This window comes from Trichomonas vaginalis, chromosome I (assembly GCF_026262505.1).
Source record: "Trichomonas vaginalis G3 chromosome I, whole genome shotgun sequence".
NCBI lineage: Eukaryota > Parabasalia > Trichomonadida > Trichomonadidae > Trichomonas > Trichomonas vaginalis.
Window position 1 is genome coordinate 4651732 of NC_067203.1, and position 20317 is coordinate 4672048.

At 34.7% G+C, this 20317-nt stretch overlaps 10 protein-coding genes across 10 annotated transcripts, besides 1 other annotated feature; 8 read left to right on the forward strand and 2 right to left on the reverse strand.

The window, feature by feature from the left end:
• Positions 1 to 119: 119 nt before the first annotated feature.
• On the forward strand, positions 120 to 5557 carry TVAGG3_0929210 (calmodulin-binding motif IQ-containing protein; the record flags this gene model as incomplete). Its single annotated transcript, XM_001307780.1, has 1 exon — positions 137 to 5557. The coding sequence occupies one exon, from the start codon at positions 137 to 139 to the stop codon at positions 5555 to 5557; it is 5421 nt and encodes a 1806-aa protein (XP_001307781.1).
• Positions 5558 to 5898: 341 nt separating this feature from the next.
• On the forward strand, positions 5899 to 7200 carry TVAGG3_0929220 (WD repeat-containing protein family; the record flags this gene model as incomplete). Its single annotated transcript, XM_001307779.1, has 1 exon — positions 5899 to 7200. One exon carries the CDS (start codon positions 5899 to 5901, stop codon positions 7198 to 7200), a length of 1302 nt encoding a protein of 433 aa, XP_001307780.1.
• Positions 7201 to 7526: 326 nt separating this feature from the next.
• Positions 7527 to 7877, reverse strand: TVAGG3_0929230 (uncharacterized protein; the record flags this gene model as incomplete). Its single annotated transcript, XM_001307778.1, has 1 exon — positions 7527 to 7877. The coding sequence occupies one exon, from the start codon at positions 7875 to 7877 to the stop codon at positions 7527 to 7529; it is 351 nt and encodes a 116-aa protein (XP_001307779.1).
• Positions 7878 to 7907: 30 nt separating this feature from the next.
• Positions 7908 to 8262, forward strand: TVAGG3_0929240 (mitochondrial ubiquitin ligase activator of NFKB 1 family; the record flags this gene model as incomplete). The annotated part of the gene is made up of 1 exon (XM_001307777.1): positions 7941 to 8228. One exon carries the CDS (start codon positions 7941 to 7943, stop codon positions 8226 to 8228), a length of 288 nt encoding a protein of 95 aa, XP_001307778.1.
• A 366-nt stretch (positions 8263 to 8628) lies between these two features.
• Positions 8629 to 9366, reverse strand: TVAGG3_0929250 (WD40 repeat-like family; the record flags this gene model as incomplete). Its single annotated transcript, XM_001307776.1, has 1 exon — positions 8629 to 9366. One exon carries the CDS (start codon positions 9364 to 9366, stop codon positions 8629 to 8631), a length of 738 nt encoding a protein of 245 aa, XP_001307777.1.
• A 104-nt stretch (positions 9367 to 9470) lies between these two features.
• On the forward strand, positions 9471 to 11333 carry TVAGG3_0929260 (ATP binding; the record flags this gene model as incomplete). The annotated part of the gene is made up of 1 exon (XM_001307775.1): positions 9480 to 11333. One exon carries the CDS (start codon positions 9480 to 9482, stop codon positions 11331 to 11333), a length of 1854 nt encoding a protein of 617 aa, XP_001307776.1.
• Positions 11334 to 12572: 1239 nt separating this feature from the next.
• TVAGG3_0929270 (superoxide dismutase [Fe]) lies at positions 12573 to 13209 on the forward strand (the record flags this gene model as incomplete). Its single annotated transcript, XM_001307774.2, has 1 exon — positions 12579 to 13163. The coding sequence occupies one exon, from the start codon at positions 12579 to 12581 to the stop codon at positions 13161 to 13163; it is 585 nt and encodes a 194-aa protein (XP_001307775.1).
• A 238-nt stretch (positions 13210 to 13447) lies between these two features.
• Positions 13448 to 15334, forward strand: TVAGG3_0929280 (uncharacterized protein; the record flags this gene model as incomplete). The annotated part of the gene is made up of 1 exon (XM_001307773.1): positions 14430 to 15308. The coding sequence occupies one exon, from the start codon at positions 14430 to 14432 to the stop codon at positions 15306 to 15308; it is 879 nt and encodes a 292-aa protein (XP_001307774.1).
• Positions 15335 to 15936: 602 nt separating this feature from the next.
• TVAGG3_0929290 (uncharacterized protein) lies at positions 15937 to 17958 on the forward strand (the record flags this gene model as incomplete). The annotated part of the gene is made up of 1 exon (XM_001307772.2): positions 16310 to 17539. One exon carries the CDS (start codon positions 16310 to 16312, stop codon positions 17537 to 17539), a length of 1230 nt encoding a protein of 409 aa, XP_001307773.2.
• A 229-nt stretch (positions 17959 to 18187) lies between these two features.
• Positions 18188 to 19277, forward strand: TVAGG3_0929300 (transcription-initiator DNA-binding domain ibd family; the record flags this gene model as incomplete). Its single annotated transcript, XM_001307771.1, has 1 exon — positions 18198 to 19178. One exon carries the CDS (start codon positions 18198 to 18200, stop codon positions 19176 to 19178), a length of 981 nt encoding a protein of 326 aa, XP_001307772.1.
• Positions 19278 to 19679: 402 nt separating this feature from the next.
• Positions 19680 to 19717: a mobile genetic element.
• Positions 19718 to 20317: the final 600 nt, after the last annotated feature.

Below are 20317 nucleotides of genomic sequence, written 5' to 3' on the forward strand. Positions count from 1 at the left end.
AAATAGAATGTCCAATTATTGATAAAAATCGATCCGCATTTCATGCTTTTAATTCTATATATATAACCCATCTATGTAAACCTCGATGTCACTTTTGCTAAAAAATAAGTTCGTTTTTTTGTCAAGTAACTTGATCATGAACAATTCCGGTGATAATGCTCAAAACCGGTCGGAACTTGATCAGTACTTAGATGAAGCAGAAGATGTTCATGGCGGCACTTCATTAATGGTGCAATCATTACTTGATGAAAACGCTTCATCAGATAAATATTCAAGGTTACAGTACCAATTAGCAAATAAAGGTGTTGAAGCATTACAAAATGCTGCTGCAACTAAGATCCAAAAGACTTTTCGTATGTATGTAATACATAAAAAGTATCGAAACATTTATGAATCATTAATAAAGGCTAAACGAAATCTAACACGAGCATATTTCAACGTTTTATACTTAAATACGAACATGGGTTCCCAACAACGTCGTTCAGGTGCTTATAAACAGCTTGTACAAGAATTTAATTCGAGAAATAGCTTCCCTCGTAATTATAAATCAGTATCTGAGTTAACATTTCGTATTACAGGGCAAACATACATTCCTCGTGAGATTAATGAACAAAATTTAGTTTCATTTGTCAAATTTTTTTACGCAAAATTAATGAGAGATGTATTAATGGAGTGGAGGATTGCTCTTTCAAAGGAAAAATCTCGAAAAGAGCTATTAAATCCATTTGATTTCCAAAGATACAGAAGATTCCATTCAAATGTCCAATTTATAGCGTTCGGATTATGGCGTGGATGGGCACAAAACAGAGCTCATGGTAAAATTAAAGTTAAATATGTATTCCCGGAATGGAATAATTACATGAAACACAGAGAAGCAAAATTTGGAAAGATTCAAAAGGCAGATCAGAAGCGAAAAGACTTTATTGGACGTAATGCATTACAAGCATTATCAACACATATGCGTGAAAAGCACCAATTACAGCAAGATTTGATTGCATCAGATAATTTCCGTCTAAAACAGATAATGCGATTAACTTACCAAGCATGGGCACGCACAATCCTTCAACATACACAGAGATTGATTTTAGAGCACAATATTATTCAAAGATGGCGAACTTTGGCTGCGACAAATTCAAATCTCAGAAAATTACTCAAAATCATGCAGGCCAGGCACGAACTATACCTCAAACGCCGTACAATAGCCATGTTCCTCGCTAATATCAGGGCTTGCGGCATTACAAGAGCTTACATTTACTGCAAATTACAAGCAAAACCGAGTTTAGGCCTTTCTTTCGTTTTCAACCTTATGAAGAATGATTACGAAGCAGCCCTAAGCAGTGCATTTGCAGGATGGAGCGCTTACGTCCGCCGTCGTCGAAATTGGCACAGATTTCTCTTCCAAAACATCAAAACAACCGAATACGATGTTACAAAGAAGAAAGCACTTGCCGCATTTCGTAAGAAAGGACCTCCTTACTTAACACCACAGAATTTCACCGCTGATGTCTTCAAGCAAGAGAGTTTGTTGCTTTACGAACGTGTTATGAAATCAAATGGCACGGAAAGGAACATTTTCTTGTTGTTGAACGACAAAAAAGCGAATGCCGCACAAAGAAACATTTCCACAGCGAAGAACAGAGTTGATTCTCGTGAATTCTTCTTCAAAGCATGGTTGCAGACGAAATACAATCCAAGTTTATTCATAAGAGTCGCAATCATCAACCACATGAAGCGGAAAAGTGAATTTTGTCCTCAAACAGAAGCGGAAAGGTTCAAAAACTCTTTCCACAGGGCTTTCTATTTCTTACAACAATGCAATTTCGCATCTGCTGCAGGAATGGTTGCTTTGAAAAAAGCGATTCAAGAAAACTCCAAAAACGCATTTAATAATAGAAGATGCGTTTTAGCCAGAGATAACTTGATCATCAAAGCACATGCAGCACACGAATCCGCTGAGTTGTACTCGAAAGAAAACCCGAATTTCAAGGCTTCATCGAATCTTTGTCAATTCGACCAAATTAAAAAATTGACAAATGATTTGACAGCGAACATGAAGCCATTGATCCAATTGACAGCCATTTCTCAAAGGGAAGGACTTGCAAATGATCCAAACTTCTCTTTGATCAAAGGTTGCCATTCGAGAATACAATCTTTGAAGCCAACAATTGTGAATTCGAGAACTGAATATCATCAGAAGCTGAAAAGATTGGAATTCCAACCGATTATCCCTCAGTTTAACAACTTCAAGGGAAAGACTAATACTGACAATGTCGGTATTGGCGCCAAGACACAAGTCACGGTCGATTCTTTCACAGCGAACAAAGTTGAAAATGTTTCCATGAAAACATACAACAAAAAACTTTTTTCTGCTGTTCCGAGAGTCGGAAGAAGAGCGAGGGTTATCAATCACGCCATCAAGAACAAGTTCAATGTTAACATGAACTACGAAGAAGACGAAGAAGAGGACTTACTGCCAATGATTAATGTCCAATCCGTTGTCGGATTGAAAGAAAATCTTGGAGTGTCAAATTTGGATTTTACAAGACAATTGTTAGTTTTTTCAAGTCGTCTTAGTTTGTCAAGTAGTTCATTTAACAGCCAGCTGAGTGTTACAAGCGGAGAGACAGACATCATTGAAGAGAATGATGAAGAAGGAGAAACAAATCCATTCAAGAAGAAACACATTTTGAACTTGGACGGTTTTGGCGAAATTGTTGAAGAAAACGAAACTGAAGAAGAAGATTATTACGAAGAAGAAAGCAAAGTAGATGCAATTGAGAAACTTAATTTGGATGATGAAGAAAAGAAAACTGTTCATCAAAGCTTGGACCATATTTTCTCTTCTTCAATCACGAGAAATCAGAGTTTTGAAGAGCTAAACATTGATCCTGACATGTCCACGAAATACAAACAATTTGTTGACATCTTGTTTTCTGATCCAATAGCACTTCAAGACGCAAATCTCGACAACGTCAGAAGGATATTGATTGAAAAGGCGGAATACAACGCTCCTATCATGAAAGCTGCTGTTGACACAAACAAATACAAGATGCCAATCTCTAATCTAACAAATGCTTATCGTAAAGAACATTTTCTTTCTGGATCTGATGATGAAAAAGAAGAGGAAGAAGAAGTAAACGATAAGAAAAGTGTCGCTTCAAAGAAAGGCTTGATTGCACGTCAACAAAGCAAATTCAAGTCGACTGATTCAATTGATGCTGGACAGACATCAATATCATACACATCCAAGAAATACAAGAGTCCTCCACCAAAGAAATCAGTCACAAGAATGACAATTGGAAGTCGTGGTTCAATGACAAAAAGTGTCAAATCTGCCGAACCCGATTCAAGCGATGATGATGACGAAAGATTATTCAGAGAGCACCAACACGTCATACAACTTGAATCAGACAATAAAACAGCGAAAGTTGAAGAGGAAGAAGATCAAAAAGAATCAGATTCAGAGTCACAAAAAGAAGAAGAGAAAGCAAAGGAAGAAGAAGAGAAGAAAGAGGAAGAAAAGAAGGAAGAAAGCGAATACTCATATTCTTATTACGAAGAAGAATCAAATGTTGAAGAAGAAGAACTTGAAAGTGATTATTCTTACGAATACTACTACGAAGATGAAACAGAAAGTGTCAATAAATCTGAAGTTTTGTCAACAATTGAATCATCTCATACAGGAGAAAGCGAACCAATCAATGAACCAAAACCAGAACAACAAGAAGCACCTGCTTCTACTGATAATGAAACGAAATCAACAGTTTCTACTGCAACAACTCCTTCTCATCACATCAAAAAAAAGAGAAGAAAAGAGAAAAGTGTCAAAGATGACAGATCATCAACGCATTCACGTGTTTCTACACATCATTCTCGTGCATCTAGTTCTAAACTTAGTACTAAATCCAGTGAGAAAGATACACCTGCAACGCATCGCAGCAGAAGATCAAGAAGAAGACATAAAAGAAAAGAAGAAACTCCTCCAGAACCAAAGAAATCAATGGACTTCGACAAACTCAACAAAGTCGTGTTCCAATTCGTTGAGAAGTCTGTGAAACACATTGATCTCGAGAACCTCGTCGAAATTGATCCTGATGCAACAGATGAAGACATGAAGCCAACGAAGATGACAATTTCTAAACCGAAACAAGAGAAACAAAGAAAGAAATTGTACGAACCACCTGAAGCACCTGCAGGATATCAACCAAAGGTGTTTGCAAAGAGAATGCCGAAACCAAAGAAAGAGAAGAAGATCATTGTTGACCAGAAACAAGATAACATGACGAATTCTATGGAGAAAATCATCCACGAAGGAAACATGTTGAACAAAGTCATTTACAACCAAGGACAAACACAAATTGTACCAAAGATTGCAACGAAAAAGCCTCTACCTCCTTTCCCTCCTGAAAAGAACAACGTTGAATACATAAACAATGTTGAAAAGCCTGTCCAACCCGAAAAAACTGAGCCGAGAAAGAGAAAACCAATGATACAAAACAACAATCAAAAAGAACCAATCGAAGAATTCCCTGATTTCAGTGGTTTCGTCAGAATTGATGATCCTAATGAATCAAAGCCAAAGAAACAAGGTCCAAAGATACAACATGGTTTAGGATATAAATCTTATCCTAAGAAACCACCTCTTGAACATTCAGATTTGATGTCTTCAATTGAACAAAAATCAATTGCTCCTCAACAAAAAGTGACACAAAAATTGTTGACAACTGTTCCAATCAAGAAACCAATTGTCATCAAGAGCGATGCATTGTCATTGCACAGTTATAGCAAATCCAGTGCTACGGGCTCTTCGATAACAACTTCTTCTTTGTTGAGTAAGAGTTCATCTCTTAAAAGTGACTTTAATTCGAAAGCTCTTCGAAGAATTGTCAGACAAATTGTCGATGTCATTGCTACATCTCCTGAAGGAACAACAGAGCTCAAGAGGTTGTACAGGAGATCTGCAATGATGAGAAGAAAACCAGCTTTCGTTGGTTTGAAAGCTCCAGAATATTCCGTCAACAACCAGTTTTATGATAAAACTCAGTCAGTTTTAATCAGATACACGACGAGCCAGAATGTCCACAACGCTGCGGAAGAAGTGTTCGAGATCTTCTCCGAGAACACTGAGAACGCACACATCTTGATTGAAGAAGTAGAAAGAGCTCTTGCTGATATCAAAGAAAGTGAAAAAAGCGTTTTATCGCATCAACCAACGGAAAAGATCGATCCAAGTACACTTCCTCCAAGCATTGCTGTTCAATTGGTTGATTTGGATTGGATGGGAACACTTGGTTTGTCTTCTACAGGTGTTGAAATCATGTATAAAGATAACGGAAGAGGTCAATGGAGTGCTGTTTTGGCTCCAAATAAAAAGAACAATGAAAGAAATGAAAGAAGAGGAAAAGGAAGAAGAAGGAAGAAAGAGTTCTTCTTACAAGGAAGAAGAGAACCAAATGAATTACCTCTCGATGAGTTAATGTTAGTTTCACAATACGTTCCGCAAGAAATGGTCAACCAAGTTTTGTCAAAATACGGAAATTTCCATGATAATGAATAATAATAAAAATTTTTTGTTTGTTATGTTTATGAAATTAAGTATACGCTGTTTTTTATTTGACAAATCAAGAAAATCACAAAAATAATTTATGAAAACTCATAGATCAGCTAATAATTAAATCAATTTGCGTTTTGAATGATTCCTACTTTAATGCTTTATTTAAATAGACTTAAACTAGAGGCTTTTACCGGGTCGGCAAAGATGTCAGAATTTACAAAAAGTTCCAAAAACGGAAATAATAATTTAAAATTACAGGTTCAGATGTTTTTGGCTTCCTATTTTGAAATGTAAACTTGTCAAATCTTGTTGATCTGTTTTCTGAGCAAAAATTGAAAAAGAACATGAAAACAACAATTACATCAGATCTTGGGCCATCAAAAGCTACAATACAAGCCGAAAAGATGCTTGAACAAGTTGAAAACTTTGTTGCTGCAATCAGTAAGCTCCAACAAGAAGTAGAAAGATTACAGGGTATGAAAGATTTAGCCCAAATTCATTTGAATCAGTATAAGAAAGATTATGAACTTCTCCACAATGCATATAAGAACGCAAATACATTTGTTAACCAAATTGATAACAGCTCACCTAACTTTTCGTTAATCAACCCTAAAAAGCCGGATAGTGATAAAGCTGATTCAACTAAAAATGGTGGAAGCCCAGCTGAACCCACAATTTTAACCCCTTATCCTCAATATCAAAATTGCATTACATTAGATTTTAATTATCAACACGATTCAAAAATTACATGCCTAGCCATTAGTAATTCTGGAGAATTCTTGGCTTTTATTGCATCAGAAAACGTACTTTTAATTGATATTCCGGAAAAAGTCGTTGTTAAAACATTTCCTTTACCTCAAGATGAGCCTATTAGAGGTGATTCTCGCTGTATTGCATTTTCAAGAGATGATCAGATGATTGCAGTTAGTTATAACGATAATTACATCGCAATCTTTGATGCCAATACAGGAGATGTTAAAAAGAAACTCCGTATGCATACAAAAGACGTTTCATCATTATTATTTACTAGAGATGGCAAGTATATGATCAGTTCTGGCCAAGATGGATATATTTACAGCTACAGCTATCCGAACTTCGAAGTAATATCATCCCTATCGAATCAAATTGACTCTAAGAAGCCTCATCCCATTACAGGTGTTTGCGAAGACAACGATGGAAAAACCTTGTACATTTCATATGTAATTGGGGCCATTTCAATAGTAGAATATCCAAGCTTAGTATCTAAAATGATTTTCCAGACTCACAGTGATAAATTGATGGGAATTTATTTGGATAAAAATGAAGGATTAATTGCGACACTTATGAACACAGCAATTAAGATTATCAGGATCACAGATAATATTGATCCTATGAACAGCCTCCAAGGCCATCAAAAAGTTATCATTTCGGGTACATTTGCTCCAAATGACCCTATATTTATTTCGGGATCAAAGGATGAGAGCATTATAATGTGGGATTACAAGAACAAGCAGAATCCGAAGATTGCTGAAATTAAATATCACCAAAATACAGTTTTTGCTGTTGCCCACTCGCCATCTGCACATGAATTCGCTACATGTGATGCAAATGGCCTTGTTTGTTATTGGAAATATGATTTTCCTGGAAATCAAGTTCCTATGATTTAAATATTTTTTTGTTCTAAAGATTAAAATAATATTATAATATTTGACGATGTTTTATATCAAAATACATTACTATTATATATCTTTGTTTGAATTATAAAAAATATATGAAAAATAAAATCATTTGGAGGTATGTAAGTATAACAAAACAAGTTTATTTTGCTTTGGTAGTTGCGTTTGAGTCTAAAAATGAATGAAACAAGAAAATATATTTTGAAATTAAAAATAAGTAATTTCAAAGACCAAAAATATTACTATCTATGTATAATTGATGTATTCATAAAGAATACTTCTCGACTGGTCACTTTCCTTGGAAAAATAATGAAAAATTATAAGAAAAGCATTGGCCATCTATAATTATCGATCATATAGTAGCACTTATATGCAATACGTAAAGTCCAAGTACCGGCATTGATTGTAAGAAAAGATATGATAAATAAGACAATTCTATTTGAGCTAAATTGTGCATAAAATGGGCCAAATGAAAGTAAGAACATTGTAGCGCAAGAAATACCGATAAGAATTAAAATGATTGCTACGACAATTGACTTTATTGCAGGCCAGGGAATTTTCGGACGCTGAACCTGCGATTTTGGAATATCGCCGGTTCTGATATCAGGTCTTAATGGTCTTGGACCAAGAAGACTCTCTTCATCATCAAGTTTTCTTCTATGAAACATTTTTAAATAAATTAAAAAGGGGGGAATACCAAGAAAAAAAATTTGTCAATTAAAATTTTGGAAATGTCTCAAGATGTTATCGACCTTACGGCCGATGACTCTTCAGATGGTGAACCAAATATGAGGCCTAGGAAATTACATCCTATAAAGCTACCGCCTTTGCCTCAAACTGAAGATTTTGGTGATTTAACGTGTAAAGTTTGCCTGACCAACAAGATAAATCTAATCACTTATCCTTGTTCGCATGCATGCATGTGCTATGAATGTTTTAAGGCATTACCGATTCCAAAACAATGCCCAGTTTGTAGAAAATACATTACAAGATGCGTTTTTGTGATTTTCCCGAACTAACCTACATTATTTTGTTTGTAAATTGATATATTACTTTGGATACTTTCTATTTCCTTTAGCTTTTTTTTACATCCAAAATGTTCCGATTAACCTCAATCATCGCATGTATGATTAGGGTTATTATGGTTATTGGAAGATTTTTCTTGCAATAGTTTTGTAAATTATAAAAAAACGAACTTGATATAAATTGTAATTATGATAAATGATCAAATCCCATGCATACTTAGAAAGTACATATCCTAAGTTCTTAGTTTCTCGCTATTAAAAGGAATGTTATGGATAATTTTAAAAATTTTCAAAAAAAAATCTTAGTTGTTATCAACGATTTAAGAAAAATCAATAATGAGTAAAGTATTCTATAATAAGATAACATATTTATTCCTCTATTTCAAATAAACATTTAAATAATTTTATTATTTACACGTCTCCAGGTGCTTCCATCAACAGTATTCCAAACTTCTGAAGAGTTCTTGCCGTAAACAGCTAACTGATTTGTCATTGGAGTCCATTTAAGACGTGTTGGCTTTTCATTCAGAGTTATTGGGATATTTTGAACGACACTATCAGCAACAACCTTAACAGTTGAATCATCGCAAATTGCAGCGAGGCTACTATCTCCAAAAGCAATGAAATTAATTTTTGCTGTAGAAATCTGAGTTGTAGAGTTTTTATCGAGATCAATTATCTTGCCATCCTTTGTGGAACAAATTAAATTGCATTCCATTGGATGGTATGTAACAGCTGTTGCGTTAGAAATGTTATATGTTTGTTTGAAAGCGATTGATGTATCAGTAAATGTATATGTCGATATAGTTCCATCTTTGAATACTAATGCAAGCTCTTTTCTATGACTTGTTGCCATATTAATAATAGGTTTTTCAGTTTGAAGAGTAAAGACACATTTCCAGCCTGATTTACCGAATTTCCAGATGCACACCAATTTGTCATATCCTGCAGAGAAAATAACTGGATATATATCATACATTGTGATTGATAACGCGTAAACTGATTCTGTGTGCTTATATAAGCTATATTTCTGATCTGTTTCGTTATCTTTTACTACAATTTTGCCATCAATGTATCCATCAGCTTCTAATCTAACAAAAAAGTCCTCTGCATGGCTGAGTACAAAATTCATTTTTAGGAAAAGTGACAAAATCCATAATTATAAAAGTGACGAATTCTAAAATAAAAGTGACAATATTGGAAAGTGACAAAAAATAATTTTTCTATCGTCCCAGCTAAATTTCGATGTTTTTCACTTTATTTTCATTATCAATTCAATCACGTGTTATAGGTATTGATTTAGGAACAACGTTTTCTGTTGTCGGCATCTATAAAAACGGTGAAGTTGAAATCATTCCAAATGAAATTAATAAAAAGATCACTCCTTCTGTAGTTTCTTATTACAATGGAAGTCGTGTCGTTGGTGATTCTGCGGTACGTCTTGGAACTATCAGTCCTGAAACAACAGTTTTCGCTGTTAAGCGTCTAATTGGAAGGAAATTCTCTGATCCTATTGTTCAACAAGAGATGCACAGAGTTCCATTCACAATAGTTGAGCGTGATGAAAGACCATATATCAAGATATCAACAGAAGAAGAAGATACCCTCATTTCACCTGAAGAAATCTCAGCCCTTGTCCTCAAGAAACTCAAGCAACAAGCAGAACTCTATCTCAATGAAACAATTCATGAAGCTGTTATTACTGTTCCCGCTTACTTTAATGAAGATCAACGTAAAGCAACAATAACAGCTGGTCAAATCGCAGGTTTAAAGGTCGATCGTATTATCTCAGAGCCAACAGCAGCAGCTCTTGCATACGGTCTTAACAAAGAAGATGAAAAATACGTAATTGTTTACGATCTTGGTGGTGGAACATTCGATGTTTCATTACTAACACTCGATAAAGACTACTTCCAAGTCGTTGCTACAGGTGGCGACACTCATCTTGGCGGAGAAGACTTTGATGAGATGTGTGTCCAACAAATGATCACTAGATTCATGAATGCTACTGGATCTGATTGTTCAAGAGATCCTATTGCCCTTGCAAGGCTAAAAAAGAGCTGTGAAGCCGCGAAAATCAGACTTTCGGACGAATTAGAAACCGAAATTGAAATTCCGAACTTTTTCGAAGGCCAAGACCTCAAAGAAACATATACTCGCAAGCAATTCAACGACAACATCGAAGAACTACTCCAAAAGACCCTCAGAACTATCCAAGGAGTCATAGACGATGCAAATCTTACAAAAGAAGACATTTCCGATGTTGTCATGATTGGCGGATCAACACGAAGTCCGAGAGTGAGAGAAATAGTTTCTGAGTATTTCGGAGGCAAGAAACTCTGCACTGAAATCAATCCTGATGAAGCAGTTGCTTATGGAGCAGCAATTCAAGGCGAAATCATTTCTTCAGAGAATTTCGATGTCGTTGTTGTAGATGTTTATCCATTGACTCTTGGTGTTGAAACAAGAGGTGGATTGATGTCTCCTATCATCAAAAGGAACACAAGGATTCCTTGCAGAAGGACAAAAACATATACAACACCTTACGATGACGCAGCAGGAGCAAGAATCGAAATTTTCGAAGGAGAAAGACCTTTGACAAGAGATAACAGACCTTTGGGAATTTTCGAATTGCACAATCTCCCGAGAGCTGCAAGAGGACAACTACAAATAGACGTGACATTTGAAATCGATGCAAACGCGATTTTAACTGTAACAGCTCAAGAAATGTCTACGAAATCGATGGATCAAATTCAAATTGATACATTGGACATGGTTCTTCCACAAGAAGAAATTGACGACGCAATAGAAAAGGCAAAGATCTTCTCTGAAGAAGATGCTGCTGATAGAGCAAGAGTTGTTGCAAGAGTTGAGTTTGAACACTCTATTGATGACGTGTCGAATCAATTGGAAAGTGAAAAAGACAATCCAATGCTTGGAAAAACTATTTACAATGAATACAAAGATAAAATTAAGGCTCTCAGAAAGTGGATTGACGAACATCCAATGGAAGAACCTCACGTATACGAAGAGAAGGGTGAAAACCTTCGTGTAGAATTCGCTTTCTTATTCCACCGCGGACAACTCGCTGATTTATAAAAATAATATGTTTTGTGAATAAAATTTATAAATTTTTTTATTAAATTTCACAAGTTTAGCTGAACAGAATTTATGGATCTTATATCCACATATCATGTCAAATTGTAAGCTTGGAAAGTGTGTGAGCGTGCATTATTACAGATATTTATAACATATTTAGGGGAAAAATTGAAGTATATTCGGAAGATCACACTCTTCAAATTGTTTTGGGATGATTTTATTGAAAAAAAAAGCAACTAATGGATCTTATAAAGTTACATTCTTATAAAATCCGTTGAGAGTTATACGAGGTTCGACGAAATATTGGCATACAATGTCATTTTCTTTGCTTGCATCAGTAAATGCATGATTTATTTTGTGATTATATACAGCGAATGAATATGATGAGAATTCAGCATCATCAAGTATTTGTTTAATAATGTTAGAGGATAAATTTTGAGGAATAAAGTTAAAATTCTCTTTTTTGCGCTTGATGATCTGAAACACTGTATGCAATCATAAGACCATCTTCTTACTTTTTAGATTCTAAGGATACAACATCATATATTTCGGCTTCTCCATTGATTTGATCAATATCTGCAGCTTGGCAACGACTTCACATGCTTTAATACCTAGTAAATGAGCGCATTCATTGTCTCTTCCTGAAAATTAGTCAACGTTATCAATGCTTCATTGCTTTTCTTCTTCATTACTATAATATATTTCATCATGATCTTGGAAATTTTCGTTTTTGCGTTCTGTTACATCTGTATCTGGTATATTATCCTTTGTAATTAAAGAATGATTGTATTTTAGTTTGTTTCTACTTCGTTTTCTTCTGTTTCAGAAAATTCATTTCAACTTTGATATTCTTCTCTTGCTTGACATAGAGAATAGCCGTGTATATCAAATTTCCTTTTAAAAAATGTGTGCGGTTATCTGTTCTCTGCTCTGGATGCCAATCAAATGAATTGAATTAAGACCAATTACTCGCCTTTGTATGATATCGTTCGAAATAAATACTCTGCACATTCAATATCAGGGATGAAGCGGATTCGTTAATCATCTACGCCCATCGTATTTTTTCTTAAAATAAATAAAAAATCAATATGGATGTTTTGTTGGAAATTTATTCATATGCAATATTTGGGGGATAATTTTTTATTTTAAGTTGAGAGGAAATTATTTTTTGAATTGAAATAACCGTCGATCAGTGTAACAAAATTTGAGATAACAAAATAAAGTGTGTTCACCTCATTTAAAAAAATGTTCTCTATGGAGCATCCCGCCTACCTCAAGAAGGGCCTTCCAGGCTTCTTGACACCACATGCTGTTGAAATCCACGTCACAAAGCACCATCAGGCATACATTGACACCGCAAATAAGCTCATTGTCGGTTCCGGCCTCGAGGGCAAGCCAATTGAGGAAGTTATCCAGAAGGCTCAGGGCCCACTCTTCAACAACGTTGCCCAGCACTTCAACCACTCCTTCTTCTGGAGGTGCCTTCAGCCAGAAACAATCCCGGTTACACCAAAGGTTGCTGATGTCCTTGCTGCTAACTTCGAGTCTGTCGAGAAGTTCAAGGAGACATTCACAGCTAAGGCTTCTACAGTCTTCGGCTCCGGCTGGTGCTATCTTTACAAGAGCAAGGATGGCAAGTGCGAGATCGGCCAGTACTCCAACGCCCTCAACCCAGTCAAGGATGGCCATAAGCCACTCCTCACAGTCGACACTTGGGAGCATGCCTGGTACATCGACTACGAGAACAGAAAGGCTGAGTACTTCAAGAACTTCTGGAACCATGTTAACTGGAACTTTGTTGAGCAGAACATGTTAAATGCCGGTCTTTAAGTAAAAAATTAATATTGTGTTCAAAAATACTTTGAACTGATCAAAATCAATAATGTTTTTCCTCAAGAAAACTCAATTATAATACTCTTCATTCTAGATATTTGAAAATTGTAATCCAAATTAAATTTGAACTTTCATTGAGCTTTTTTAACTTTTAAATATAAATGCACACTATATGAGCTTTTATTTGGAAAGGAAATTTTAGTTGCAGATATTTCAGACCCTAAAATTTTGTATAATACCCCCTAAATTCTCCGGTATGCATTCAAAATTTTGTTTCTTCTCTTTTTCGTATCTGGAGCCGGCTACACTCCTCCACCTCCTACTTTCATTCCCGACTTATATGAAAATGATTTTGATGAAAGATTAGAGGTAGATTCCAGAAAAAATCTTGAAATTGAAGTTTCATTTTCCAATTTAGGTATCATTTCAGGAAACAGAACACGAAGAGCATATTTCAGATCATCTTTAATTGTTGATAATACTCAATTCAATGATTGCTATGCTTTTGGTCAAGGATATACTTTCGGATCTGGAGGAGGAATATACATCTCATCCAGTAACATATACTCAAGCAAATCTACTTGGATATCTAACATTGACAACATAGGTGGAGCATTGTCAGGTATCGGTAGCAATATTAACATTTCAGAAAACAATTTCGAACAGAATCATGCAATATATTCTGCTGGTGCGCTATCATCATGCTATAACAGTCAAGGGTATCTTACAGAATTAGATGAACTCTCTAATTCTGAATCAAAATTTGATAATGAACCAAATTTACAGATTTCGAATACAGTATTCAAAGAAAATATATGTGATGAATACGCAGGAGCTACACATATCGTCAGAAATAAAATTGCTGATATAATCGACTCAAAGTTCCTTGGAAACAGTGCTTGCATCTCAGGAGGTGCTATTATAGTCGATTCAACTACAATCTCATTCGCGAGATGTGATTTCTTACATAATTTTATAAATTCAGAAAAAAGAGAAATTCTTCATAAAAATACGATATTAAAGGGTTCATTAGTAGGTGGAGGAGCAATATCACTCAATTCACAGCATGCTAATCTAGGAAATTCCGATCAGAAGTTCCAATTAACTACAATTTCATGTAATTTCGGAAATAACTCAGCAAGTATTCTTTCTATTCATCCGCTTGGTGGAGACATACTTTTTACAGGTAATGCATCGCTCTGGAGATCAACTGATGATTGTTTTTTGGAAAAATACGATATTGCCGGTGAAGTTTTGATTTTTATGACTTGTGATAGAGAATGTCCGAAATTACCAATATCCCATGCAGATGATCCAACAAATATTTCATTTCCAAGTCAAATAAGTATTTCTTATGAGTCTATGTCTCCTTATGAAGAACCACCACCTTATACTCCACCTCCAACTGACTCTTATTCTCCTCTTCCAACTCCGAAGTCAGTTCCTTCGTTAAATACCAAACTTCCAGATATTACAAATATTCCTATCGTATCTGTCACTTTTTACACTCCTTTTCCAACAAAATCTGCTTCCCCAATTCCTACAGATTTTCCAACGACAACATCATCATCCGAGCCAACAACAGATCATAGCAAGCCGCCAACTAAGTCTTCCATTACTCCAAAACCTTCAGAAGTTCCAAGTTCTCTGACTATTACGATTATTCCGACTGAAACAGATACGCAAGTAATTACTCACACTATGATAATTACTGATACCTTTGTACAGTCAGGAACTACGTTTACAACAACAAAAACAGAGAAATTTACTGATAATTTCATTTCAACAAAAATTGAAACGAATGTGACCACTTACACGCACGCATCTGATGATCGCAAACCTTCCAATTCTGTGGCAATAGCTGCAAGAGTAATTATTACTGTTCTTTCCTTAATTTTAATAATTATTATTGCAGGTTACATTTATAGGAGGTACAAGCGTAAAACAGACTATGATACGTTCTCTACTGACCTCGGAGATAACGCGAAGACTTCATATTTAACTAAAAATATCAAAGATTTATCATCTTACACAAATGATAATTCGATGGTATCCACAGAATCATTGTTGCTCAGTGATGATACTTTTGATCCAGATTTTTCGGAATCTTCTATGTCAAAAGATGTAGAATTGCAAATATAAACTGTTTTTATATTTCTATCATTAAATATCCACAATTCTTTTTTGTAACTCTGATATCATAATAGATATAAGATATTTTGAGCTTTTAAATGAGAAATATCAGAAAATTAATCTTAACATGATATAGAATACCTTGAGCACATAATTAGATAGGAATTGGATGGCTTTTTATGAAGTGCAATGATTAATTCTAGAAAAAATAATATGAAATTGAACAAAAACATATGATTTCTCATTTAATCCATGTAATAATATATCTTTATGTATAGTTGATGCATTTGTCCGTTCTCGAATATCTTAAATCCCTGGTTTCTAATTCCAAATTTATTTTGAAAATAAAAAAATGAAGAAAAATTCTACAGAACTAAAATAAAATTTTTCTAATAGCAAAAATCCATTAAGAAATGTTAAAGCGGGAAGAACCACCTGAAAGGATATACTCGTATCCGAACATAAAATGAAATCATTTTTGGATATTTTACAATTTAAGTTTCCAAACCGTAAATTTTACAGAAATTTTAAAAGAAATTCTTTCAAATTTTGAAAGCAAGACCTTGATTACGAAATGTAAAAATGGCAAAAAATTCCAGTCAGTCTAATTTCACTCTACAGAACCCTTTTCTTATCAGTTCCTCCCAAACTAATTCGATAATTTCTTAACCAAAACTTCATCAATTTAAATTCAATATATTTATTTTGTAATGTCTAAGTTAGACTATAATATGTTGTTTTACATTACAGATCTTTTCGGAATACCTCAATTGCGTTTGTCATTATTGCTACAAATTTGTTCTAAGACTCTATCAGCAAAGGGTAAACAGTCAGTCGGTAAATTGCCGGGGGTTACACTTTAAATTCTGACTCGTGAAACCTTTAATCATTAATTATTATAACTTGATATACCTAATAAAATTAATGGAATATGATTTATTAAAAGTGACACATCGAAATCAAAAATGCACCAAATCTTCACAAAGACCCATCCATTATATCTTATTATAATGATGAGTGCCTTAACAGGATTACTTTTACTGATCTGCATTGCTATGCCAAACTTTTCTACGACAACCACAAACAGTATTCCAATTACTCACATCGACAACTTCTCAAATACATACTCATTTTATATTCCACGTGGCTATATGCCAGCCGTTGCTGTCGAGGAATCTCTTGTTGTCCAGTACTCGTCTATTGATGATGTTGATACGTGGCCATTTTGGATCAGAAATAACATGAGATCCGAAGGTGAGCACGCAACAGAAAAATATGTTCCACCAAAGTTCAAAATTACAAACAAACTCTCTGAACCAATCTATTTCAACAGAGCAGAATATTATAACGTTACAAATGTAACAATTGACCACATTGTCATTACTCGTAATCCGAATATTGTCAAGCTTATTTTCACATTCACATATAGCTTGCCAATTAGCATTCCACAAGCCATCCTTGCTTATGCATCTCTTCCTTTCCTTGCTTTCTGCATTAAGTCACCGCTTTTGATCCCGTTGGTTCTTTTATATTTCGCTTCTTTCTCAAGCTTCACAACAAATCAGTCCGCTCTTTTCTACAGACTTTATTCGGCATATTTAATTTTCATTACCTTCCGCCATACATCCAAGCACTCTACAATTGCAAACGCCTTATGCGATGTCCTTCGGCCAGCAGGCATCTGCATTTGCGCCTTGTATTCAATTGTTTCAATCCTCAAACTCGGATTCCAATGCCCATTCGCTATTTCAACCTCTCCAGTTGATATATTATGCGGTCTTTCAATTGTACAGATCATTGGCCTCGTTGCTGCTAACCAGAGCAACTTACCAATCTTTTTGGATTTCATTGGAGCAATTTCCACAATGATTCCTTACGTTCTTCAGCTCCTACTTCCAGTATATATTTCTGGCATCAGAGCTTGCGCTGCTTCCTACCTTTCCGCTTCAATTCTTTCTCTTAACGGTTTAATGGCAATTATCATGTCAGAAACCCTTATTGAACGTGATGATACAGTCTCAGAAAACGTCATTGGTGTCATTACAAGAGAAACATCTTCATCATCCGGCGATTTAGTTGCAATTGAAAGAGATGACGGTTTAAAGATCATGAAGATCAGAGGTTTCAACGCTTTGACACTTATTGTTGCATTAGCACCAACAGCTGTTTCTATTCTCCTCCTCTTCTTCGCTCAATTCGGTGGATTCCCTCCAGCAGAGTTCCTTGTTTCCCCACCATAAGCTCCATCGTAATCATTTATCATTTATATATAAATTTATTGAAATAATTATGTATTAATTGCTTATTTTTCTAATCTTATATTCTTTTAGAGTATTGAAAGCTGCGCATTTGTGGAAAAGAGCGTTCTTGGGCCGAAATTTGTTTTATCGAAAAGTTAAAAAATCAAAGTTTCGTATAATTATTTGTTGAAAACAAAAAGGTAAGATTCCGCTGACCAATTCTCGCAAATCTTAGTTGTCAAAAGTCTAAAAATTTTTTTGAACTGTTTAGTCAATTTCAGCTCAAAATTTTTGATATAAATATTTGCATCACAAGACGAATATACTAATTTATGATTAATAAGGTTGGGATGATGTAAGTGAAATTTCAATGTTCGCTATCGTCTCTCAGAAAGAGATTATTACAAATAAGAAATGTAAGGACGATAGAATAAAAAGTGATATTGTTTGTTAGTTTATGAAAAAATTAAAGTCTGTTATGTACTTAGATTAGAAATAAATCAAATCGATGAAATTTTAAAAAATTCGAAATTTGCTCGAGTCCTAGAACGCAATTAGTTTGCAAATATATATTGTATAGACAAAAGGTGTACAGAGGGACTAATTAATAAGCCGCACTTCAGTTCCTAACGTTTTGTAAGTAAAAAAAAATTTTTGAATGGAGCAAAGCGACGAGGTTGCTACTCCAAAATTTTTTGATATGCTTTCTGATGATGATAAAACCCTCTATCAAAACCTGCGTTCAAGCCTTAGTTCACACGCGTGCAGAAATCGTCGAGGAAAAAGATTAGAAAATTTTTCAGAAATGCTCAGCACTATTAAAACATTCTGTTTGAGGCACAATGAAGATGATTGGAAGAGGTGTCTCGTTTGTGGTGTTTGCTGGCTACCCAATGGAATTGCAATTAATACTCGCCATCTTTCACTTTTAATTGACAAATGCAAGTCATCTATTAATGGCTCACTCCAGAAAATGGGATACAGTACATTGCAGAGCCGTAGCGAATCATCTGGAGCCTTATCTGATACAATTCCCCTTATAAAGAATAACTTCAATGAACTTCGCGAGTGGACCATCAGACAATTTATTGCCAATACGCCGGCCCCTCAAATGCCGGCTGGACTATTTATGGGATTTTCACCTACACCTACCTTATCTCAGCAGATGATTCCAGCTTTGACAGGTGGGTTAACATATCAGGCCATGACACCTATCCCTCAGCTTCCAATTAATACCATGTCGTTCATGATGGCGGCCATTCCACAACAAATTCCTCAGATGACTAAAATGAATTACCATATGCCAATGGCACAACAGATGACGCAGTTACCAAGGTCGCAGTCACATCCAATTCAACAGATGCAGCAACAACTTATCCCGCCAAATATGCAGACAGGCATGATGAACCCGCAGATGACATCAATGATGAATCAACAACAACCACAGCCTATTATGCCTCAACAACCGATGCAGCAACAACAACCAATGCAAAATGTACCACAAATGCAGCAACAGCAACAGCCTACGCAGCCTGAGGAGAATGCTGGGCCAACAATATTCGAAGAAGATAACGATCCACTCGCTCTTACACCTTACTTCTTCTTTGATGATGAAGATCTACCGGCTGATGATCACTGATTGTAGTTATTGTGATTTGTTTTTGTTCAAGGAAATATTATTTATTTTCCCATGTTTATTATTTAGATTTTTATAAAAATAAAATTGCAAAATTTATCCTTTTTCTTTGGTTCCGAGAATCTTGCTATTGATGCTGAAGATCTTATTGTCATCGATAGGTTTCGGATTTTGATTTTTGCTTTCAGAAAATATGATCTCTCAAAATGTTGGTATCTAGCAATTTGAGATATCCTTGAACATCTATGTGATTTTGCGAATATGTACGATATGTTTTCAATTTAGGATTCACTCAAACAATTCAGATTATTTCAATATTACTATTTCACTGCAATTTTTCAGACCAGAATATTATAAACTAGTAACATTGTGCTTATGCATTGTTGGAGCGAACCCATAATGAGCTAAAAGTAGGTTCTGTCACTTTTTAAAATTCTTTGCCATAATGAGCTTTTCATATAATGAACTGTTTGAGAAGCACAAAGATTATATAGACACTTATAATGTTGTAAACAGAAATTCATCAAAAGTGACACCTCAGAAAAGCTAAAATATTGAATTTTTGGAACTTTTGATAGAGCACGTTTTTAAATATTAATTAAAGTAAATGTGTATTTTGTAAAGATTCTTTTTAATAAAAAAAATAAAATTTTGAAGAAGAACACAAAATCTTCTGAAAAATAATATCACATAAACTCATATTATTTTCTAATATATAACTATTTTATATAAAAATCAAATTCAATGATCTTAAAAGCGAAGGATAAACCTCAAAATTTACGAATATAATGAGTGGGAATATAATGCTTATCTATCATAAAACCATATGAAATATCAATTTTTGCTTTACGCCTAATTTTTGACGACAATTAGCAAAAAATGTTAAATGTTAACACTCAGTCCATTTGAATATGAAAAATAAAATTGACTTTGATTAAATGTTTTTATTTAAAAAAAAAAAAAAAAAAAAAAAAAGGTAGTGGGGCTTCCAGGCACTTCGTGCCCTCTAGCCCCGAAGATGTTTTGTCAAGACTTCTTCATCGTAAATGTTTTGTCAAGACTTCTTCGTAAAGACTTTGTCAAGACTTCTTCATCGTAAATGTTTTGTCAAGACTTCTTCGTAAAATCAGACAAAAATATAT